The sequence below is a fragment of the Tenrec ecaudatus genome, chromosome 14 (genome assembly GCF_050624435.1).
Source record: "Tenrec ecaudatus isolate mTenEca1 chromosome 14, mTenEca1.hap1, whole genome shotgun sequence".
In the NCBI taxonomy this organism is placed as follows: Eukaryota; Metazoa; Chordata; class Mammalia; order Afrosoricida; family Tenrecidae; genus Tenrec; species Tenrec ecaudatus.
This window is the reverse complement of record NC_134543.1, coordinates 10063627-10088303: the sequence shown is the minus strand read 5'-3', so window position 1 is coordinate 10088303 and position 24677 is coordinate 10063627. Positions and strand designations below refer to the sequence as shown.

The window sequence follows — 24677 nt, the reverse complement described above, 5'->3', positions numbered from 1 at the left end:
GAGGCGGTCTCTTCCTACCACCCCAGCCCCCCATTGGCTCATGACCGTCAGGAAGCCCCTCTGCCCACGTGGAGCCTGGGTGACTTAGCACCCCAGTGCTGAGGAGCTAGTAGGCTTTGCTGTGGAGAATGGGGGCTGGGGAAGCTGGCAGAGAGGACTTCTCAGTCTTCAAAACTCTAGCACCCAGGAGCCTCCTATAGTCCCCATGCTCACCCACCTCAGAGGACTCACCAGGCCAACAAGACAACAGTACCACCACCACCTAGCTACAAATACAGGGCAACATGGAGGTTCTGAGCACGGTTTTTAATTTATGAAATCAAGCTGAACATACACTGGAACACTGGCCGGCCACCCCCTCCCAAGCACACACTGGGGAGGTCTGCAGCTCAGGCAGTGACTGTGACAAGTGATGGAAAGGAACCCAAGGCTAGGCAGGAGGGCTTTTACAGGAACACGGAGACCAGCCTCGCTCCCGGCCAGCGCGACACGCTGGGCCCAGCACCCTCAGCTGGCACTTGTACTTGGCTGCGGCTGCTCTCTGAGTCGCTGCTTCTGTTTCTTCTTCTGTTTGGAGACACAGCTGAGGGCAGACTCGCTGCTTCTCGGGGCAGTCAGGCCCCCAGGCAGCTTGCCAGACTGCGTTGGGTATTTGGTCTGTAGGTCATCTTTAAATAGTGGCTGGGACAGTAAGTGGCGTAGCTCCTTCTTAAAGACCTTCATCTGCTTCTGTCGCCGCCGCTCTTCTTGCTCATTAGCTTTTCCTCCTTGAAACACACACACACAGATCGTTTGGACCAAGATTTTTAGAATTGCTGCTTCCTTGAACAGTGAAGACTCACTATTAAAAACGTTTTAGAACTCTGGGCAGGGCAGGAAAGTCGTGTGGGTGTTGGTGTGTGAACACTGTCCTAGGCTACTGCTCACAAAGTTGGAGGGACACTCGGGACCACCCTGTCCTTGACTCCCAAACACGCTCTACAGTGCTGAGTCTCTACTGCACAGATGAGAAAGCCGAGCTGAGGCAGAGAGATGCTATTTCTGTTCCGATCGGAGAGCTAGCTGTCACAGATGAGAACCCACGCCTCCTCTCTCTGCTCCCCATTTGTTGCCTGGGTGGGTGACACTGCTGCCCATCCCGACAAGGCAGCACCAGCGCTGAGCCCACACACTGGTTTTCGGGAAGACAAGCGGGGCCTGGTACATCTTCAGGCCGAGCTTTCAGGAGGCCTGGTTCTCTGCATCGGCACCCAGGCTGGCTGGCAGCAGTCAGAATGCCCACTGCTGAATGGAGCTGCTCACTCGGGTGCCCTCGTGCCAGCTGAGAGGCTACCACTTCTTAGCTGTGGGTGTCCTCCCAGAGAAGATGGCAGATACATCCCTGAATTCTTGCACCTGGCTCACTTTCATAGCTGGAGCTTGGAAACACCTGATGGGGGCTGCTGTTTCCCTGAACAAATCCTTCTAGTGCCCTCCTGTAAAAGGGTGACATTGGCTGCCGTTTAAGCCCTGTGACTATGGGGAAGAGCAAATGAGAAGCCAAGTGCTTGAACACCTAGGGCAGGACATCTTGGGCAGCAGGCGTGGGTGGAGCAGTAAAGCTAAGTAGCCCCCTGAAATACACCACAAATGTTCTACTTGTCAGATGTTGCCTAAGCCCTTCACAAGTGGGAATAGAAGCAATCCTGACAAGCACCCCTTGAGGCAGTCACTCGGTGCACCCATCCTACGAAGGGGAACTGGGAGCACAGGAAGAGACCACATTACGGGAACAAGCCCCACACTTCTCCCTGTCTGGAGGCAGCTGGGCATCAGCCGGAGAAACGGTTAAGCAGTGAAGACCTCATCTGGGACTTGGGCCCGTCAGCAAAGGAGCCCAGGGTATCTGACAGGAGCAAAGGTGGAGGAGACCGCTCCAATGAGGCAAAAACTGAAGAATCAAAAGAAGAGCAACATCAAGAGCAGGGTGCGCCCCTGCAGCCCAGCCTTACCCTTGTACATCCCTTCTTCCAGCTCCACCTCCAGCGCAGCCGCGGCCTGCTCCAGCCAGGAGTTGTGCAGGCAAGCCTGGAAGTTCCGATACTCAGCCTTCTCAATCTGCCGGGCTAAATGGATCCGCTCCTGGGGAAGAAACAGCAAGGGTAGCCTGGAAGCAGGCTTAGACCTTGGGAGCAGCCTCACAGAGAGCTGTGACCAGGGAAGTGGCTCAGCTCCCTCACCAGGCCTCTGGGCAGCTGGGCCCCATTGAGTCAACTGTGACTCACACTCACCCTGCGGCTGAGCAGGGGCCCCATCGGGTTTCCTAGCCTGGCACCTTTAGGGAACCAGACGGCAGGTCTTTGTGAGTGGGCTCCAAATACAAATGTCTCGGTTAGCAGCCGAGCACTTCCTGTATCACCAACGGCCCTTGCAAAGGCACGTGCGCGCGTGCGTGTAGAGAGCCAGCTTTCTGGAACAGCTGTCAACCCACAGATGTCTAAAGCCAACTTCCTCCCCGCCATTCCAACAGGTGGCCCGTACTTGATGGGTCTGGGAGGTGGGCGGTATGAAGCCACACCGGGCTGGTCTACTGGACATGCTCAAAGCATAGGCTTCTCATCAGATCCGATGCCTGGCCTGCTGTTGGCCAAAGGTGAAGCCGTGGGCAGCCTCCCGCCTCTGTGCCTCCTTTACACGGGCGAGGGGCGGATGGCCACAGTGGCACACAGGCTGCCCTGCAGGGGTGTAGGTCCCACTGCCCAAGAAGACCCGGCACGTGGCAGGCCTTCAGCAAATGGCAGCTCAGGGAGCGTCTCTGCTGAAAATTGCCCCCACTGGCCTCTCAATGAAACTCACTCACTACCAGGCCAGCTCCCACTGTGCTCACCAGACAGACATACGGGCACACAGCTCCTGGTCAGGATCACCTTCCCACGACGCCATCCAACTCTGTCCCTTTGATCCTCGGTGTTCTCCCCGCACTTTGTGTCCTGACAGTTACCTCTGTTCATAACCGTGCGTCCACACAGGTGCCTGCACTTTCTGCTGGGGGCTGAGCCTCAGGACACAGGGAACTGCTCCTCTCTAATAGCAACGGAGGCGCGCTGGGGGTGCAGTGTGTACGCACTTGGCTGCAATCCGGAAGGTTTGCAGTCAAAACCATCAGCCACTCCTCAGGAGAAAGACAGGACTTCCTACTCCCATAAACAGTTCAGTCTCAGAAACCCACAAGGGGCAGTTCTACCTCATCCTAGAGCAGTGGTTCTCAACCTTCCTAATGCCGCGACCCTTGCATACGGTTCCTTGTGTTGTGCTGACCCCCAACCATCAATTTATTTTCGTTGCTACTTCATCACTGTAATTTTGCTACTGTTATGAATCGTGTGACCCCTGTGAAAGGGTCATTTGACTCCCAAAGGGGTCGAAACCCACAGGTTGAGAACCGCTGTCCTAGAGGGTTGCTATGAGTTGACATCAAGTCGGTGGCAGTGAGTCGGGCTTGGTAAGAATAAGCAATGGAACAGGAATTTACAAACCAAGAAACAGCAACCGCAAAGGATTTTTCTACCGTCTCTTGATTCTCTGCCCAAACGACGTAAGATGCCACTGCCGTCCATTTGTGAGGCGTCCTCAATCTGTGTGGAGCCCCCACTTGTGAGGAAGAGACACAGGGGAAAGGTCTTTCTGCCTGCTCCCATTGCCCCTGAAGCCTGATGGCAGGAGGTTCCAGGAAAACACAGACGGAGCCAGACCCGCTGAGTTCATATGACAGCCCCAGCAGAACCGTGGCCCGGATGCCACCTTCACAACAACACACACACAAGACAGGCACGGTCTGTTCTGTGGCAGGTTCGCACAGATACCGGGATCATTTAGTCCAGTGCAAGAGCGACATCGTACTCTGCTTCCTGAAGAAGAAAAGAATCTAAAACCTCTTCAACCCGTCAGCTGTGTGATCAGACTGAGATCCCGGGGAATGAACACTTTAAGTTTCGAGGAAATGGTGGAACCAGGATCTGAACCAGGCTGGCTACCATCCCTCCTCCCTGACCTTTGACACCAGCTTGCTAAGTGAGTTTGTCCAGGCTCTCTCTGCTGCTCAGTAAACTCAGGCAGTGGCCAAGTAAGACATCTCTTCTGAGCCCTTACATCTCTAAAATTTGGTAAGGCCCCAAAGTACAGGAGCATGTCTGCCTGGGTCACTACTGTACCCTCATCATCGAACAGGGTAGGGGGCACATGGAAATAAGCAGGGAACTCTACAACATTTAACCTGATGGGTCCCAACTTTCCCACTGGGTCTAAACAATCCACCACAGCTGAGCTGTCATCCTGAACAGAGCTGTGTACCCACGAGCAGACAAAGACACACAGAGGCACCCACCCCCACAACCCCCACCACCACCTTTGCTTAGTTGCTGATAGGATCACTCCCCAAGGCCCTAGGAGATGCAGCCAGGCCCGCAGTCAGGAGCCTGGAAGGAGCTACTGAGTCCTGGCCAGCAGAAGGTTACCTTGACGGCGTCCATGTACTTTGTCTGCACAGGGAACAGTGGGATGTCCTCATCTTTCTTGAGGGTTTTGTAAATCTTCTTAAAGTTGATTACATCCTCAGGTCCGATCAGCAGCAGGCCCAGGCCTTCGTTTGTGGCTCGAGCCGTCCGACCACTTCGGTGGACATAGATCTCTGAGGTCCGAGGGACCTGCCAAAGGATGGCGGGGAGGTCAATACTCAGGGAGTGGCCAGATAGTTCTTGCCCTTGGTACTAGGGTCCACCCCAGGGCCACCTCCCCGCAACCAGGATGTTATAGACAACACTCTAGCATCATGGGCCAATGCAGACCTGCTCCCTTGGGAGCAAAATCCAACTGGCCCCAGGTTCAGGCCCTCCACTGAGCAACTGTAGTGGCTACGCTGGTCCCCTCCATGCTACACCACCCATCGGTGCTCTGGCTGTCTCCCCGCTCTTCTTGAGAAACCCAGCACTTCCTCACGAACTCTGCTGAGGCACACAAACCGACTGTGACTGCACGATGACCTCACGCCGGGCAGCTCTCAGCGCTCTGCACACAGCCGTGTTACCATCTACCTTGCTCCAGTCACAGGACACAGCAACCGCACCGTGCAAGAAGCACAAACAGCGAAGGCAGCCACTCCCTTGGTTATCCAACTAAGCTGGGCCAGGACTGGAACCGAAGTAGACCAGGCCAAGCTCCAAGCACACTGTCACAGCCGAGGACAGCAAGGATGCTGATGGCACCAGTCCAGCACATGGCACAGCAGCACCACTGAGGCATGTATTTCTGTCTTTGCTGTCTTCCACACCGGGCTCTGGGCAGCCACCGGGAACTACGTAGAGATCATCTACCACCTGAGCTCCACGTGGCCTGGCTCCAGCCTGGGCCATGATTCTTCTTCTCACACAGCCAACTGTGGCCGGAATTGCCAGCCCGCATGCTGCCCTCCTTTTCCCTGAAATACCAAGTGCCTTGCACAAAGTATGTTCCAACCTCCCATGCTAGCTGTTACTGCTTCCCCAGCATTCCTGGCCTACCTATGCCTGTGGTCACCTCACCTCACCTCACCCACAGACTGATCCAGTCCCTTCTCCAAAGAGAGGAAAAGTGAAGAATTGCTAAGCTGAACTGGGATCCTAAAAGATGTTTTAAAGCAAAAAGGGTTATGGGGAGGGGGGGGGATTATCAATCATGTCCCAGTAACTCCATTTAAGGAAGTACTTACATTGTGTAAGTCACCAGCCTTATATATGATCAATCTCGCAAGAACTTATTCACTGTAGGCCACAATGCCTCCCAGTTGACACACAGAGACACTGAAACCAGTGAGAATGAATAACTCACCCGAAGTTACACGGCTCTGAAATACAGCCAGCTGGGGTCCAAGCCCAAACGCAGCCAGTCTGACTCAGCAGGCCCACCTGTGCAGACCTGATCTCGGTGTGTGCCCCAAGAGAAAGACTACCAGTCGCACAGGTCTTCCTAACACACTTAAACCACTGGTTGTATGACACCTTAATTATCCTCCAAGGAAACTTAGAAAAGAAATATCAAACTGATAACAGTTTATAAAACTGCTATAAAAACCTAATGAGTTCGGTGTCGGGCTGCTCAAGGTGAGGCCAACAGTCAAACCCGCCTACCCATCGGTGGGGAAAGACGTGCCACCTGCCACCATCCACACAGTTTGGGAAGTCCACAATAGGCTGATTTGGCCTCCAGGGTCGCTGAGTTGGGATCAACCCGATGGTGTTGAGCTTGGTTTATAAACAGTCTACAGTAGCACACAGTCATCGAGGCACCAGACAACTTTCTAAGCACCTCAAGCCTGCCCACATGCTGAAGTCTTAAGATGAGGCCCTAGTGTGACTCCAGTGAACCCCCAGGACAGCGGACACAGGAGGGTCCAGGCAGCACAGCTGGACTTTGGGCCCGGGCAGGCTCTTCATGCCTGTCAGTCGCTCTCTACACCACGGTACCCACTTACTACACCTATTTTGTGGACGAAACGGAGATTAAGAGAATGGGGTGAGAAGTCAGAGATGGGCAATTTGCATCTAGACCAGCAGCTCTCAACCTGTGGGGTCGCGACCCCTTTAGAGGTCAAACAACCCTTTCATAGGGTCGCCTGATTCAAAACAGTAGCAAAATTACAGCCATGAAGTAGCAACGAAAATATGTTACAGTTGGAGGGGGGGGGTCACCACACACGAGGAACTGTATGAAAGGGTTGCGACATGAGGGAGGTTGGGAAACACTGGTCTGGACAACATCAAGAGGCTCCTCACAACACATCTAACCATTTGCATGCCTCAGTGCTCCAAAAATGGCAGCAGCCGGGTCCTGCACGAGGTCTTGGAACTAACAATAGCGTGTCGTCGTCCCCGCCCTCCCCACTCCCACGCCCGGTCCCCGCCAGAAATGAAACTCCCTGATTCCAAGCTAGGAGAGTACCTGGTAATGGATGACATGCTGGACTTCAGGAATATCCAGACCCCGGGCCGCCACATCTGTTGCCAGGAGAACGCAGCTGTGGTAGAGGAGGTTCATCAACAAAGACAGCTAACAGAGGAGTCATTCACCAGGCTCTCACTACTCTCTGAGCGCTCTAAATGCGCTAGAGTTTTAAATCACTAGCTCCCTTTAGACAGGGACGCGGGCTCAGTCACCTGCCTGAAGTACACAGCTGGCCATTACAATATGGAGCCAGGATCCAAGCCTAGGGCAATCTAACCATAACCACCTTGCAGTGGTAAACGACCAGCAGGTGGTCCCACTGACTTGGAACCAGTGACCTTGTCTCCAAGGCCCCTCTCCCACTTCTGTCCATCCGGCTACACCAAATGCCAAGCTCTTCCCTCGAAGCCCTGCCCCTCAGACTCATTCCCCAGCAGCAGAGGCTCCCTTGGCCTGGTCCCAGTCTCCTTGACCACCATCCCGCCTCTGCTCTACTTTACTAACAAGCACCACTCAACACAAAGGCGTGCTGGCCTCTGAGCAGATGCAAGTTCCAGGCCAGCATGGAGGAGGAGGAGCAGCAGCAGCGGCAGCAGCAGTGAGAGCAGCACCACAGCCACACACCAGACTCCAGACTCTGGGACCCTGCCTGAGTTTGCAATGTCAAAAACCCTGCTCTAGGTCGGCAGACGTGTTCTATAAAAGTAACAAACATGTTCAGTTGTGTGCGCCGTACAAGCTTCTCTCGAAATTCATCAGCTCTGCGAGCCCTGCTCAACACTCACCTGAGGGAGATGTCCAGACAACGGCTCTAGAACTTCATCACCACCCACACCTGACAAAATACTGCTGGCAAACACCCGTTCAGTCAACACCCCAGGCCCTCATCTGAACACTGCAGCCTGCTCAACGTCGGGGCAGGCAAGAGTCCTGGAGTCAGGTTGGCTTGTCCGCACCCAGCTCAGCAAGCTGAGTACCCTCTAGACGTCATTTTCTGTCTCCGTGTGCTGAGAATATTGATAAACAGTAGTAGCAGAAGAACAATGATTAAAGCCAACATTCATCAAGCGCATACTGTGTGCCAGTCACTGTTCTGAACGCCGCAGACATGAACCCACACACGTTTAAGGCTCACTCGATGACCAATGAGAGAGACCCTCTACCATCATCCAGTTTGACAGGAGAAAAGCCTGAGAGGTTAGGTAGTAAGTGATGGAGCTGGAATGAGCTGTCTGGCAGTCCAGTTCCCAGGTCTGTGCATGGACCATGACTCTTTCCTGGCGCCTTGCCAGGCTGTCAGAAGTGCCTGCACAGCACCCACTTTCCCATACCGCTCCTGTGAGAACCAGTTTGTGGTACAAACCGTGAATAGGCTTGGCAGCTGAGTGAAAGGTCAGTGGTTTTGAGTCCACCCAGAGGTCTAATGATCTATTTCCAAAACTAGACACCAAAAGTCCTACACTGGCACGCCTGCTCTGACACCGTGAGTCAAGGTGCGCTCGATGGCAACCTGCGCTGGCCCTCACTAACATGGACCCTTCTAACGCAAAGGAGTGGTGAGCCTGTCTAATGCCGCGTCAAAGAGGCTGCCTTCAAGCAGCAAAGCCCCCTTGCCTCAGTGTTGCCTCCCTCCGTCCATGGGGCCCAGGAGCTAGGCCTGACTCACTCTTTCAGCCGGGCAAACTGCTCCAGGTTTCTGAGCCTCTGTTTCTGGTGCATGGAGGCGTGCAGGGTCAGTGGCATGATGTCCAGCACCTTGAGGAGCCCCGCGAGGCGTTTGATGCAGGAGATGCTGTTGGCGAAGACCAGGGTGCGGCCCGGGTGCTGCATCAGGAAGTAGTACAGGTAGAGGTCCTTGTCATCAGCCTCACAGTGGATCTTGGTCTCGGTGAGCGTCTCCACAGTGGCCTCACGCCTCGTGAGGTCCAGGACCTTGGGCTTGCCCCGCATGCCCATCTTCTGCATGAGGAGGTCCAGTTTAGCAGCTTTGTCCATTTTCTTGGTGTGCTTCTTATGCAGGATGCGCGCCGGCGCCTGGTGGACCAGGGTCAGCGTGGCAGAAAACACAAGCGTCTGTCTTTTTGGGTTGTACTGCGAGTCGCTGAGCAGCTCCAGGAGCTGGGAGAGCTCAGCAAAGTGGCCTTTCTCAACCATCCGGTCAGCCTCATCCACCACCAGGCACCTGCAGAACCAGGCAGACCCCCAGAACCAGGTTAGAAGCATCTCCAGACTCGCTCCTCCCCGCCACCCTTCAGCCCCCAACCCCCCTTCAGCCCCAACCCCCTTCAACCCCCCTTCAGCCCCCAACACACAGGCACACATCCCACCAGTCTCAAACAATCTCCCTCAGGCCGGTCTGCTGGTATCTCACCAGGGCCCTCGGTGGCAGCGAGAAGGCACTGCACCGGCTACCCTGTCCCCTCAGGCCCATTCAGACCAGAGACAGAGGGAGGGAGGGGCCATGTCTCACCGAAGCTGTCGAAGGTTGCTCAGATGCGGGTGCTTCTCCTTAACCAGCTCCCACAGTCGGCCTGGAGTGGCAACCACAATCTCAGGCTGACGGTGCAGCATCCTCTGCTGCTTCTGGGTGGACATCCCACCCACCAAGAGGGCAGTTCCAATTCCTACAACACACAAAGGGTCGGGGATATGTTACCCCTGGACTGCCAACTGTGCTTCAGCATCATTTTCCTGGGTTTGGGGTGGAGGCTTACACAGCAGCCTAGGATTCCCCCACACCCCACCCCCACACCCAGACACGCACAATCTCTGCACACAGCCTTAGCCAAGGTGGTTGCCTTTGTCACACGGTGTGCACATTCTCGGTACTTCTACCCTGGCTGTCACACTGTGTGCACATTCTCAGTACTTCTACCCTGGCTGTCACACTGTCGTCGATCTAGCATCACTGTGTCCTTACATTCTCAGCTCTGTTGTAAAGGAACTGCTGACTGTCCAGTGTCATAAGGGGAATTTTAAGCAGCACTAAGAAAAACAAGCTCATTGCCATGAGTTACATCTGACACATCATGACAGGGTGGAACTGCCCCTGTGCGTTTCTGAGGAGAAAGCTTCATCTTTCTCCCATGGTGCAGCTGGTGGCTTCAAACTGCTAACCTCGTGGTTTGCAACTCAATGCATACAACCCTTTAAACAGCACAGTAAAAACTATTCCAATAGTTCATTAGTGACCAGGTGACATCAAAGGTGGAGTTTCAGTTCAAGGTTTGAAGACTATCGCAGGGCAATAAGCAGTCCCAGGGAGCTCTCTGGTCTCAAGTGATCCACTAAGTCTGGTTTTTGCATTTTGCCAGGAAGGTCTGTTTTTAAACTGGCGTGTGCTTGCCTCCAGTGCCCTGGGAAAAAAACGGAGCAATGGGGCACCAGTGCTGAGCAGGACGTGGCAGCGCCTCCCCGAGCGAGCCCTCCACCCCGCAGGCCTGGAGTTGGAGGGGACTTTCCCGTGGCTCGGCTCTCCTCTCCATGCCCGCGGGGAAGGGTCACATTGGCTCAGACAGGGCAAACGCCTACACACAGAACAGTGCCTCGCACAGAGTACAAGAATGGCTGCTTTTATTACAAAAATAAAATGTTCACTCTGTAGCCTCTGCAAAAAAAGGGATTCCCTGAGAGCGTGCAGCTGTGATGCTGTAAGGCAGTTAACTGGCCAAGCCTCTAGGGCAGTGGTTCCCAACCTCCCTCATGCCGCAACCCTTGAACAGTTCCTCATGTGGTGCGGACTCCCAACCGCAAAATTATTTTCATTACTACTTCATAACTATAATTTTGTTACTGTTATGAATCGTAATGTAAATATCTGCTATGCAGGATGTATTTTCATTGTAACAAATTGAACATAATTAAACATAATTAAAGCATAGTGATTAATCACAAAATATGTAATTACATATTCTGAAATATTCACTGTATGTGTTTTCCGTAGGTCTTAGGCAACCCTGTGGTTATTCGACCCCCAAAGGGGTCGTGACCCACAGGTTGAGAACCGCTATTCTAAAAGGTCAAAAAGTAAACTTCTTTGGTTTTGCAGGCCAGATGGTCTGTTACAACTTGTAATTACTCCGCTCTTACTTCTGCAGCAAAAGCTGCCACAGACAACACACAAACGAATGTCAACTTGATTTGCAAAAACCGGCAGCTTGCCAACTCCAGCCCTGAGTTATCTCTTGTATCCAATAAATCACCTGTCTATGCATCTAGGCTGGCACGTGCGATCTATAGCTGAGAAAACAGTTTCTGATCCCATCCTCTGTCAAAGAAAATCTTGCACAAGGGCGGGCAGCCCGGCTCATTACTCTGGGAGGCTTTCAGGACACTTGAATGTAAAGGACTCACAGCTCACCTGTAAACCTGGCCACAGCATCAATGTGCTCCTTGACCTGGACAGCCAGCTCCCGAGTGGGAGTCAGAACCAGTCCAAGCAGAGGGCGCCTGGGGTGCTCCTGATGGGCAGCAGTGCTGCCATTGGACTCAGGGGCCCACTTGCCCGCCTGCTCTTCGCCGAGCGTGTCTTCGCTGTCCTCGTCCTGTGGGGGGCCAGCCTTTGGGGTCTGGGGAGAAGGGCCTTCACCAGCAGCAGCAGCATCTCCATCACCACCACAGAGGAGCAGCCCTGGGCCCAAGCTGGCAGCCCCAGTCTGCGCTCCGGCCTCTGGGAACACTGCTTCACTCTGAACTCCAGCCGCATCAGGCGATGCCCCAGATTCAGTCCCTGACTTGCGTGGTGACTCTGTCTCAGTGCTGGCCTCAGCCGGGGTGCCTCCAGGTGGTGCCCCAGCACTGCTTGGAGCCGAGGCAGGCTTCCTCTTTTGCCACTGCAGCACGGCATGGATCATCGGAATGGCAAAGGCAAGAGTTTTCCCACTTCCTTTTGAGTTAAAAAGAAAAAAGTGAATCAGCAGATGCATGTTTGTCTAGTGTCTAGAATTAGACACTGATATAGCCAAGTGCCACCCTGGTCAATTCAAAGTGCCTCCACCCCTCTCCCCACCCCTGCCCCACCACTGCCCCAATAAGTTGAGGGCTGGGGAAAAGGCTGGTCAGCCTAGGGAAAGTCTACACACTGGCACTGAGGATGAGCCAAAGACAAATGCCCAGGCAACAAATCCTCAAGGGGAAAGCTGTGTGTGTGTGCGTGTCTTTTGTCATTGTAAGAAAAAAATATTTGGGGGGCAATACAAAAGGGGAAAAATATATGTTTATGTGTTTAATACCAAAATATATATAACCTTGCTTTAAATCTTAATAGACAAATACAAGACCATATATCAAAGACCCTCATTTTTATGGACTACCAGAAGAACAAACAAATCTGGGAAGAAGTACAGCCAGGATGTTCTTTAGAAAGGCAGATGGAGAAAAATTCATTTCATAACCTTTGGACGTGTGGAAAAGAAGACAATCCAACACAGTGGCTGCAACAATGGGCCCAATGCAACCATAATTGTGAGGAAGGCATATGCCCAGTCACTGTTTTGTTCAGCTATATGTATGGTCACTCGACAGCACCCACCAACATCCACAACAGCAATAAAAAATTTTAAACATTTAAATGCCCATTTATAATCTCATCAAGGATATATAATGCTTTGGATAAACACAGTAGCAGAGGAGCAAAAGCTGTCCGTGGAGAACTATGCCACTACAATGAAGACGGGGGAGGACTGGAGTAAAGAGACAAGTTCAATGGAAAAGAGGAGAGACTCACAGACCCACTGAGATAGTAAAAAGTTTATTGTGCCAACCTGGCCGATAAACACATGTGGGGTCAATTGAAAGGCAGAGGGATAAATGGCTCAGTGAGCCTCGCCTTTCTAGTTCTCAGGTCTCTTGCTTTCTGACAGTCGGATCAGTGGGTAGGTGCCTTAGCCAGTTCTCTGCTTCAGTGGCATGGCTTACTTCCTGCAAGACATTCCTGAGAAGAAGCCACCTGGACCAACCCTGATGCAGCCCTGGGGGCTGGAGCAGCTCTATGGAGACCCCTGCCAGTGCTGAGATGCTTACACGTTCACTGATTCAGCTTTCCTCCTGTGGTTTGTGAGATGGAGGAGGACTTTGTGTATTGGTGTCAGACTTTTGAGCTAATGTTGGACTGGGGTTTGGGCAGCACTGGGTTGGGTTGCTTTTTTTTTTTTAATGGGATGCTTTCTTGATGTGCACTTAACCTTTATATAAAACTCTCTCTTATACATGAGTTTCTGTAGATTTGTTTCTCTAATGTACCCAGACTAACACACCCACATATGTACAACCAGTGATTTTCAACAAAGGTGCTAAGGTAACTCAATGAAGAAAGGGTAATTTTTCAACAAACTGTTCTAGAATCCATGTGCCAAAATATTTTAAATTTTATTGGAGGTTCTTACAGCTCTTATCACAATCCATACATATATCCATTTGTCAAATACATTTTTATTTAATAGTTCAAGGTCTGTTTGCTCACCTCTGGCCCCAAAGTCTATCCTTGGCACTCCCTGGGGACCTCCCTGCTCTGCTCCCCCCGCTGCTCTGCCACATGCTTTCAGTGTTTTGCCTCGGTGTTGTGGGGTCAGAGCTGAAACTGTGTCTCCAGTGTTGTCCCCTAGAGGGTCATGGATCAGCAAGGGATGTAGTGTCTCATAGTGGGGCTGGCCAGAATGGTCCTCTCTGTGCATTGGCTGTTCTGAGCAGGGATATCGTCCTCAAGGTTTGGTAGACCAGGATGTGCTCCACTCCTCTCTTCCTGCCCCTCAAACACATCTTTACATATGTTGTCATCATCTTTTTCTTTTCAAATCATTTTATTAGGGGTTTATACAACTCTTATCACAATCCACACATCCACCCATTGTATCAAGCACATTTGTACATTTGTTGTCATCATCATTCTCAAAACATCTGCTTTCTACTTGAGCCCTTGGTATTAGCTCATTTTTTCCCTCCTATGAATATTATTTTGTCATGTCTTACACTGTCTGACATCCCCCTTCACCCACTTTTCTGTTGTCCATCCCCCAGGGAAGGGGTTATATGTAGATCATTGTGATCACTGCCCCCTTTCTCCAACACTTTCCCCCTATCCTCCTGGTATCACTACTCTCATTATTGGCCCTGAGGGGTTTATCTGTCCTGGATTCCCTGGGTTTCCAGCCCTTATCTGTACTAGTGTACATGCTCTGGTCTAGCGAGATTGTAAGGTAGAATTGGGATCATGATAGTGGGGGTGGGTGAGCATTAAAGAACTAGAGGGAAGTTGTATGTTTCATTTGTGCTATACTGCACCAACTAGCTCGTCTCCTCCCCACAGCCCTTCAGTAAGGGGATGAAACCCAGAATTTTGGTAAATTAACTCAATGAGGATCAAAGAGATTAAAACACAGACCCTAACACTACCTGGGAACATGTGGGAGAGGGAATCTTCTTTAATGAAAACAAGAGAAAATCTTAAGTGACTTTGGGTTAGACAAAGAGTTGTTAGAGAAGACACCAAAAGCAAGTCCATGAAAGAAAAATACTGATGGTTTGAACTTCATTCAAATAAACTTCTGCTCCGTGAGAGCCTGCTAGGAAAATGAAAAGCCAACCGCAGACTTCGGGGGGTGGGGATCCTGAATACTGCCACAGGCATGGGGCTCTCAGGGTGGCACAAATGCTTTAGCACTTGACCACAGCCAAACTCTGGCAGGGCAATCCCACCAGCGGCTCTTCGGGAGACAGGCTGGGCCTGCTTCCCAAGGCAGCTCTGCTCTGCACACACTGGGTCACAGTAAGTCAGAATCAACTCAACAGCAACTAGCACCACCACCAAGATGTAATAACTTTCAAAACTCGGTGAATAGAATGCAAGCAACCCAATTAAAATAAGCCAAGGATCCGGACACCTCACCACAGAGTAAGGATGATACATAAGCACAGTGTCGTTAGTCACTGTGCCACATGGTTGGTTCTGACTTGTGGCAGGCAGCCCATGTTAAGAGCTGAGTAGTCTTGGGTTTTCCTGGCGGTGATCTTTATAGAAACAGACTACCAGGCCTTTCTTCCACGACACTGCTATGTGGGTTCAAAGAGCTGTCTTTCAGGGGGTAGTCAGGAGCATTATTGGTCGCTGCTGTTTGATGCCACTGAGTGAGTCCCAACCCAGAGTGCCCCTATGCACATCTGAAAGAAACATGGCCCAGCACTGGACCACCCTCACAATTGCTCCCGGGCTTAAACCCACTGCTGCAGCCAACCTGTCAATCCATCTTGTGGAGGACCTTCCTCTGGGGATGTAAATTAAGACCACTTTAATTTGAAGAATCTAAAATAAAATTAAAAACTGGTCACACCAAATTTTGGCAAGGATCTGGACCCACTCTAACTCTCCTAACTCTTGATGAAAATGTTTTGAAAAAGATGATGGAAGCATATGTACAAATGTGCTTGACACAATGGATGGATGCATGGATTGTGAGAAGAGCTGTAAGAGTCCCCAGTAAAATGATTAAAGAAAAGGATGTAGCCCCTTTGGAAAACTCCTACACATAAACACTTACCACATAGCCCAGCCATTCCACATCTAGGTATTCCTACACCAGCATTCATCACGCTTTTAACAACCAAGAACAAGATGCCCACCAACAAATGAGTAGATACACAAATTGAAAACAAAATTGGATATACGTACACAATGGAATACTCACACTAAACCCACTGTCACTCTAGGACTCAGAGTGACCCTCTAGGACAGGGTAGAACCGCCCCTGCGGCTTTCCCAGAGGGCAACTCCACGGGAGCTGAACGTCCCCGAAGAGTAGTTGGTGGATTCAAATTGCTGACCTTGTGATTACCCGCCTAATGTTTAACCTACCATGCCACCAGGGCTCCCAAATAGAATACTACTCATCAATAAAAAGACTCATCAATAAAAAGGAGCCAACTATGCTACTCACAGTAACATGGCTGAATCTCAAGTAATGCTGACTGGCAGAACCAGAGGCAGAGGCACGAGGCACCAAGCACCCCCCACATTAAGTATCTATAATTTCACTCTAATGACAGTATCAGAAAGCCCACCAGTGGTTACCTGAATGGGCAAGGAGAGGTGGTACAGAAGGATTTGCCAAGGGGTCCATTGGGGGAGATTATGAGGTGGCTTCCAAGTTTATGAGAAAAAATGAAATTTTTTTAAAAATGAAAAATTACAGTAATTTTCTGAAGCCCCCTTGTGTTTTCTTTAACTGTGTGGACAGTACTTTGTCCACAGCCCCAAATGCAAGGCCTATCTCAATCCTTTTTGAAACTCAGGTCAGCAGATCCAGAGGATGACTCCAAATGCTAGGATCCAGCCACAACGGCTGCATAGACGCTGCCTCTGCCTTCCAGGGACCTACCTCCAGGCCTACACAGAGTACCAGCAGTGCGGCAGCGGGCTCAAGAGCCCACAGACACAGCTTACAGTCCAGGCACTACAAATATCTAGCTGTGACCTTTCCAGGCACTTAAGTGGTCCATCTTCTGTAAAGCCAAGGCTCCTTATCTGGAAGATTGGAACAATAATGGGACCCACTGACCCAAACCCACAGGTGGATGTGAGGGCCGAGCTCACCAATGAAGCACTTTAGGTAGGGCATCCTCCCTGCTCCATCTGGGTGACTCCCCAAGGACCCGGCCCCAAACATCTGATGACTCTCTTTCAGAAGCCCAAGGCCCAGTGTCTCCAGTCTAACTTTATGCTGTACAATACAGAAGCGAGTAGCCAAGGGTAGCTATTGAACCCTTGAAATGTGTTTAGTCTAAACTGAAATGTGCTCTGAAGTTTCAAACAAATGGCAGGTTTTAAAGGACCAAAAAACAAAAGTGTAAACTATCTCAATCATTTAACATCGATTGGTTAAACACCTTGTTAAAATTATTCTTTACCTATTTGTTTATATTTTTTTCTAATGTGGTTCCTAGGAAGTTTAAAATTACACGTTTCATGTCACGTATGTCTACTGGATAATGTTGGTCTGACCTAGAAGCTCCAAGCAGAACTAGCTCCACTCCAGAGTAAATCCCTTCCTAGTCAGTAGTCTTGTCTACCCAGTCAGGTAACTTGCCACTTTTTCACACGATCTTAGCCAGTACAAGGAATGAAGGGACCTTAAAAACAGCCTAATCCTAACTGCCACTTCATGCTTGACATTGCCTAATAATCCATCCAATGGTTCTATACGACACACTCAAAAACTTCCACCACCAAGAAACTTACCAGCTCCCAAGGCAGCCTTTCCCTTTGTATCTTTAGTCAATTGTTGAGGAACTGGCTCTTCCCGATCCAGAGGAATATTTCTCTCCAGAAAAGTAATCTTAACCCTACCTTCCTCCTTCACACCTGTGAGGGTTGAGTTTTCTGACAACTTGGCTGGGCCAGGGTTCTTAGTGGTTTGGCAGTTCAGGCCAATTAATCCTCCAAGATATGGCCTAGTCCAATGTAATTAACACTTGGTTTACAGGACGCATAATCTTGACACATTTTAATTTCCTCTTCCAAAAGTATACAAATGTTAACATTTACCTCCTACCAATTAAGATGACTTTTATCCATTTAATGAGGCAAATATATATCCAAGTTTATTTTCTTCTAAGCCTTCTAATCTCAAAATTCTCCATGTCGTATACCTATCTCTATGGATACAGATCAATTTGATGTGAGTATAAACTGAGTATTAATCCCAGTAAATGTTTCATGCACGAACACATTACATGAGAAATATAAACATAGTCCCAAAGTTCCCAGAAAGTAAACATCAAATGTCAAGACTAACAATGCAGCAGAGAATGTCAGACTGGCATAGACACAAGTGACCCTTACATCGAACCCAATTATTTCAAATGTTGTATGTTAAATAGTATAAATTTTATATAGTATCATATAGTTTCTTTTATGAGTTAATGATGTGTAATGATGTTGTTTTTAAATAAGTTGTGCTTTAAAATAAAAGATGTGAGTTCAAAAATCTTACCATAGTGAATGAAGGGGGAAGTGCAGAGTGGAGACCCAAAGCCCATTTGCCGGCCACTGGAGATCCCCTCACAGAGGGGTCTAGGGGAGGAGATGAGTCAGTCAGGGTGCCATGTAGCACCGATGAAGAATACAGCTTTCCTCCAGTTCCTAAATGCTTCCCCCCCCTCCCCAACTACCATGATCCGAATTCTATCTTGCAAGTCTGGATAGAGCAGAGGATGTACACTGGTGCAGATAGGAGCTGGAGGCACAGGGAATCCAGGGTGGATGATCCCTTCAGGACCAAGGGTGTGAGGGGCAATACGGGGAGGGTAGAGGGTAAGTGGGTAGGAAAGAGGGAACCGATTACAAGGATCTACATGTGACCTCCTCCCTGCGGGACAGACAACAGAAAAGGGTGTGAAGGGGGACGCCGGACAGGGCAAGATATGACAAAATAATAATTTATAAATTATCAAGGGTTCATGGGGGGGTGAGTGGAGAGGGAGGGGAAAAAAGAGGACTTGATGCAAAGGGCTTAAGTGGAGAGCAAATGCTTTGAGAATGATGAGAGCAAGGAATGTACAGATGTGCTTTACACAATTGATGTATGTATGGATTGTGATAGGAGTTGTATTATTAGTCCCTAATAAAATGTTTTAAAAAAAAAGGTGTGAGTTCATTCCCATGTCAAACTTGACAGGTGTCATTAGAAATAGGCATACAAGTAATGTCCATAAACCTAGTGTTAACCCCATAATGGACTCCGAGCAGCCATGCAGTTATAATAAGATTAGGGTGGAATATGACCCCTTCTTCAGGTCACAGTCCTGAAACAATTGAAAGGATGTTTTCTCAGGGGTATGGCCTACTTCCTAAATTAAGTGGATGTAATGGGAAAGCTCGTTTTTCGCTGGGTCTAGATCCTGCCACATCTGGTTCAACGTCTGGTTCTTCAGACTTAAGCCCACAGCCTGCCATGTTGTCTAACAATCCTGGGAGCCATAAGCAGTGTGCCACCTGCTGACCTTGGGTTCACCAGCCTCTAGAGCGACCTGTCGGTGGTGTTCCTATCAATGTGAAGTTCATCAGTTGCTAAAGCTACTGCCAGCCAGGAGCTCCAGCTTAACATCTGACCCACAGACTTGGGACCTGCCTGGATTTGACTAGACTTGCCTGCACCTACAATTATACAAACTGTTTTTCTTTATATAAACTTATCCTTCTTCTCTCTCTCTCTCTCTCTCTATATATATATATATATATATATACACACACACACACACACATATACAAACATGTAAATATGTATATGTGTATGTATGCGTATATGTGTGTGTGTGTATATATATATATATATATATATACACACATACACATCCTGGGTTTTGCTTCTCTAGAGAACCAGTCTAAGGCAGGGTCATTCTTAAAAAACTCACGAAAAGGAAGGCCCATTTAGAGATGACTTACAATATACCCAACACTGTGCAAACTTTAAACAGTGCATAAACACTCAAGTGGTAGGCACTCCCATAATCTCCATTTCACAGTAGAGTCTGTAGCCTCAGAGACAGTGACTTGTCCTAAGTACCAGTTAGGAAGTAGCAGATTCCAACTCAGAGCGGGTAGATTTCTGTTAGCCTGGGTTCTCTGGAGAAGCAAAACCATGACATTTACACATATCACATGTGTAGATATAGGAAGAAACTTAAAGCAGGTTGCACAGTTGTAGAAGCAGGCTAAATCCATTCCAGTTCAAGTCTATGGATCAGATGTTAATCTGGAGGCTTCTCCGGACTCATGTAGCTGCAAGGATTGATGAACTGGGAAGCAGGAATGAATGCAAGGTTGGCAGACCACTGATGGTTTCTGGGATAGCAGGCAATAAGGCATGCTGCTGGCTCAAGTCCAAAGAATCAGAAGTCCATACATAAGGATACAGGGCCAGCAGAAGCAACAAACCTTCCCACAGAGCCTGCTTAAATTAAGAGTGGGCCACACCCCTGAAGAGACTTTCTTCCAATTTATCCAGGCTGTGACCTGATCAAGGGGGCCACACTCCAGCACAACTGCTAGTTGCTCATTGTGTTGATTATCTTACGTTAGATCGCATCACTGGGAATTACTGTCAAGCTACTCAGAACCCTGGCCTAGCCGAGTTGACCCAAAACCTACATAAAACAATGTTGAAACATTTTCATTAGACATTGTCTTTGTGGCTATTTCTCTAACATGTCCCTCTCTTCCAGCCACCAGCCTGATAGCAGTTTACAGGCACAACCCTAAGGCACTCACCTGTCTCGGCAGCCCCAAGAATATCTAGCTTGTCACGAATGGCCGGCGCCAAAGTCAGTGCTTGAATTGGTGTGGGTGCAGAAAACCCTAGAAAGCTGAGGGCGCGGAGTACTGGCTTGGGCACAAACAGGTCTTTCCAAGCTGACACATCAGCCTTCTGGTCATGCAGCTCAGGCATCCATGTCTTTGCCTTCTTGGGCACCTTTGCAGCAGTGCCCTGGGGGGGTTCTTGTTTTTTCTTCTTCCCTTTATTTTTCTTCTTTTTCGGTAAAGTGTGAGTCTGGCTTCCTGATGCCCTTTCCTCCACCTCTGACTCAAGACGAATGGAGGCATTTTCCTGAGAATCTAGCTTGGCATCTTTGACCTCAGATTCTTTCTGGGCACTGGTACCTTCAGTTTCTACAGCTTTACTCTTCTTCACCTTGATCTTTTTCTTTGGGGAGCTGGCTTCTCCTTCCTCCTCTCCTTCTGAGACACCTTGTGCCTTTCTCTTCTTGGACTCTCCCTTGGAGAAAAGGCTGGAGGGATTCTTGGCAGGGGAGACCAACTGGTAATCTGTCAGCTCCTCAAAGCACACTAAGTCATCCATCTGTCCATCTGCAAACATGTTTGGGTCTATTTTCACCTGCTTCCATTTTCCCACAACTTTGATTCCCTTCATCTTAGATTTGCCAGAGGTAGGTGGCTTTGGTCTTGAGTTTGTCTCCTTCAACTTCATGGTTGCTGAAAAGGAGAGCGGTATTCTATTAGATAGGTACTTAGGAATAGGATTCTGAGGCAACGTATAACACCGAAGGCACAAGTTCTAACACTGATACTCCCTACAAGATAAAAATCAAAGAGGGGAAGAAGTACCCCACAGATGTATGCATATGTTCACAGACACAATAGGCAAATAGACCACACAGTTACAGAACTTCCTAGACATATGACGATACCTCAGAGTCCATTTACTAGATTTGAGGACTTAGGACCATAGCCTTGTTGTAAGACACCCCAGGCAACTGGCCCAGCACAGCTCCTAATCTTTCAGTGTTAGGGGTTTTCAAAACTTGAAGTGGCAGCTAAGATACAACTCTAGGGCTATCAATCTGTCAGAGCAAAAGATAGCAAAGGAACTAACCCACAGAAAAGAGCCCACATAAACGACTGCCTCGTCCCCGAGAGCCAAGAACTAGATGTGCCCAGCTGTCACTACTAACTACTCCGACCAGGGACACACTAGGTCAGATAGAATGGAAGGTAAATGTGGAACAAAATTCAAATTCCTAAACAGGCCAGACCAATAAAGATAAGAGGACCCTGAGACCGTCACCCTAAGATATCCATTGAGTAGGAGCACTCCCGGAGGTCATCTTACAGCCATCTAACAGACTGTGAGTACTGTACTCGCTTAAACCACCCCCCAAAAAATACTAACCCAAATTCACTGCCGAGTTGATGCCAATGTACAGTGACAGACCCTACAAAACAGTACAGAACTGCCCTTTTGAGTTTCCTCTGCTGTAACTCTTTACGGGAGTAGAAAGCCTCATCTTTCTCCCTTGGAGTGGCTGGTAAATTCAAACTGCTGCCTTTGTAGGCCAACATATAACCACTACGCCACTAGGGCTCCGGTACTCCCTTAAACAATCCTTTAATAAGAGGCCAAGCAGTCGACGTTTACCCAAAAGCATAAATGAGAAGGCAAGGAGAGGTAGGGAAACTAGACTCTTGGAAGAACAAGCAGAATGGAAATGAGAACATTGTAACCAATTTGCTGCATAAACTTTCACCTAAAACAAAATAAACTTTAAAAAAAATGAAATACTGCTGAAGAGGCAGCAGGGCCTGGAACAATGGAGACAAAGGAGATAGAACAAAGACCCACAAGCTAAATCTCCATCTGCCTTAGGTTCCAGATCTCACTTTGCTGCTTGTGGGATCTTGGGCAGTGCTGCTCACTCCTCTCTGAACCAGAGCTCTCATCTTTAAAGGGGGAGTGAAATACCAATAATAATGTCTAAGCAAATGCTTGCACATAGCCCTCTTAACCAAAGCCTTTTCGGACGCAGGGACAATCCATGTACAGGGTTCATGAGGCTGTAACTTTAAGGGAGCAGACAGCCTGACCTCCCTAAGAGCTGTGGGTGGGTTTGAACCGCAAAGAATCCCACTGCTTATCCACCAGGGCGGGACTAAAATGTAGGGTTTTATGGAGCGAGGGGGGGAGGGACAGGACACGGGGAGGGCGGTAAGGGGGCACGCTTAATGAAAAATCTAGGGAGTTTTACTCCTCACGGCAGACCCCATCCACCACTGTGCTCTTTGCAAAAGACCTGCAATACCCAACCTGCCTTTTCCCAGCACGCAAAGGGTTACAGCACATTCACCCAGTAAGCAGTGGGTTGCTAACTGCAAGATGGCCAGTTCAAAGCCACCAGTTGATCCCCAGGTAAAGATGTAGTTTCCGGGACCCTGGGGCGCAGTTAATTCTACCCTTGTCCTACAGGGTCGCTCTAGGTCGGGATCGACTCGGTGGTTCGGGGCACCGGTTGGTGGGGCTGAATGCAGTGCAGGTACCCTCGCTTCAGAAACACCAGGAACGGTGGCGAGCCCTGTGGCCACCAGCCCTGGTCAGCTCCGAGAGCCTCTGCCTCGTGATCTGTAAAACGGGGTGGCGCGGACAGTCGTCTCCCTAGATCCCTGTCGTAAGGGAAAACAGTGACGCACGAGAAAAACGGCAGAGCCTGGCGTCCCGGGCGAGGGAGACAAGTCAGCGCGCACCGCTCAAGCATTCGGGGTGCGACAAGAGGGGGTGTCACTCAAATGGGGTGAGGACTAGGGCCGCGAACTGCAGCGCTCGGGGGTCCCTCCTCCTGGCCCAGGCTGCTCCGTGCCTGGTGGTCTTCCCCCATCTTGATACGAATGAGCGCACGAGGCTGAGAAGTCGAGGAGCCCGAGGGGGGGCCTGTGCGCGGGGTCGGGGCCTCGGAGCGCCAGGACAGGCCTCCGGCGTAGAGAAGGCTGGAAGCTATCAGGCCGGTCTGGGCCGGCGGCCACCCTCCCCGGATCCAGGGGACCCGCGTACTGAGTGCCGGAGCTTGCTCCCAACTCCTCTCCGGCGCCGGTGCCAATCCTGCTCCAGCCCCGGTACACACCGTGTGGAGACGTGTGGAGACGCCGCTGCAGCCACCGAAACAGCCGCTTCCGCCCCTCCGTGGCAGCGTCGGCTGCATATCCGGGGCGGGGCCTCGATTCACCTATGTGAGAGCACGATGAGAGGAAGTCCCGCCCCTACTCTAAACTCCGCAATCTGATTGGCTGCTGCACGGAGTTGTGGGCTTAGCTCCGTGAGCTGCGGAGGTTGCCAAGTGCAGCGTGCTCTCTCCGTACAGTGTGCTGCGATAGAGGCACAACGGGGCTTTGCTCCAGCTCACTCAAGAGACACGAGTGCTCTTGTATCTCTGGGCTCGTTTTCGTTTGATAAAGAGCAAAACGAGTGTGTTAACAATGAAAATGATGAGCTTTATTGAAGAAATACAAATGATTCGAATCGGGAAACTCTGAGCCTGCGGAATGAGCTCAGCGGTCCAGCAAAAGGGGATGGGGCTCAAGGTTTCAGTAATGGAAGTTCAGGAACTTAACACAGGAATGGGTTGGTTGATGAAGTCATTGTTTGGAGGCCACATCTGCTCTCTTTGGGGCCACACAAAGGAAGAGAACCCAGTTTTAGACCAGTTCAAGGCCTATTGCCCCAAGTTAGAATCAAGACCTACCACCCAATCATCCCACCCAAGGGCACTCCGACAGGGCTCCATAATTCCTTGTGATGGGTACACACGATTCACCGACAGTACCTGGAAGTTTGGTTTTTTGTTTTTTTGTAAAAAAAAGGGGTGATAATAGGTTACCAAAAATGAGAATTGTAAAAAATTACAGATAGTCTTTGGTCCAGAGGAGCAATTCCCAGTCCCCAGCTAAGCCTCTCTGGTCCTCAGCTTCTCAGTCACATCAACCCTTGGCCTCTGCCTTCAGTGGGCCAGGAAGCGGCCTGCTAATCTGTTCTGTCTCATGGGCTCCCTGCTTCAGCCTCTGGTGCCATTGCTGCCTCTGCCAATTAGGCAGGGATCTCATACATGCTGTGTTGGTGGCTGTTTTTTCTTGGTGGTCGTGGGAATCTACCTACTACTGATAGAGCTCCCTGATACCAGCGGTTCTTAACCTGTGGGTCGCAACCCCTTTGAATGACCCTTTCATAGGGTTCGCCAGATTCATAACAGTAGCAAAATTACAGTTATGAAGTAGCAACAAAAATAATTTTATGGTTGGGGGGATCACCACAACATGAGGAGCTCCATTAAAAGGTCGCAACATGAGGAAGGTTGAGAACCACTGCTTTTCACCCAAGAAATGGTAAAACTGAGCAATCCCCAAATTAGAGTCCACTATATTTGCATGGCGCAACTTGATGGGAGTTACAGAG

General features: G+C 49.9%; 1 protein-coding gene across 2 annotated transcripts; it reads right to left on the bottom strand.

Moving 5' to 3' along the window:
* Positions 1–291: 291 nt before the first annotated feature.
* DDX24 (DEAD-box helicase 24) lies at positions 292–23420 on the bottom strand. Of its 2 annotated transcripts, none has more exons than XM_075530734.1 (9): positions 23353–23420; positions 20213–20935; positions 11315–11839; positions 9425–9578; positions 8621–9136; positions 6952–7027; positions 4494–4682; positions 1992–2121; positions 292–767 (listed from the first exon to the last, which is right to left on the bottom strand). In XM_075530734.1, exons 2-9 carry the CDS (start codon positions 20928–20930, stop codon positions 508–510), a joined length of 2568 nt encoding a protein of 855 aa, XP_075386849.1. In that variant the 5' UTR covers positions 20931–20935; positions 23353–23420; the 3' UTR covers positions 292–507. The 2 variants fall into 2 exon arrangements, with proteins under 2 accessions (XP_075386849.1, XP_075386848.1); XM_075530733.1 differs by having other exon boundaries at positions 23283–23408.
* Between the last annotated feature and the right edge of the window lie 1257 nt (positions 23421–24677).

Excerpts from the sequence above, each read along its gene's own strand:
- DDX24 (XM_075530734.1), bottom strand. The coding sequence starts at position 20,930 with ATGAAGTTGAAGGAGACAAACTCAAGACCAAAGCCACCTACCTCTGGC. Across the intron at positions 11,840-20,212 it reads TCTTGGGGCTGCCGAGACAG|GAAGTGGGAAAACTCTTGCC; the intron begins GTGAGTGCCTTA and ends TTAACTCAAAAG. Across the intron at positions 7,028-8,620 it reads CAGTTTGCCCGGCTGAAAGA|CTGCGTTCTCCTGGCAACAG; the intron begins GTGAGTCAGGCC and ends CCTCTACCACAG.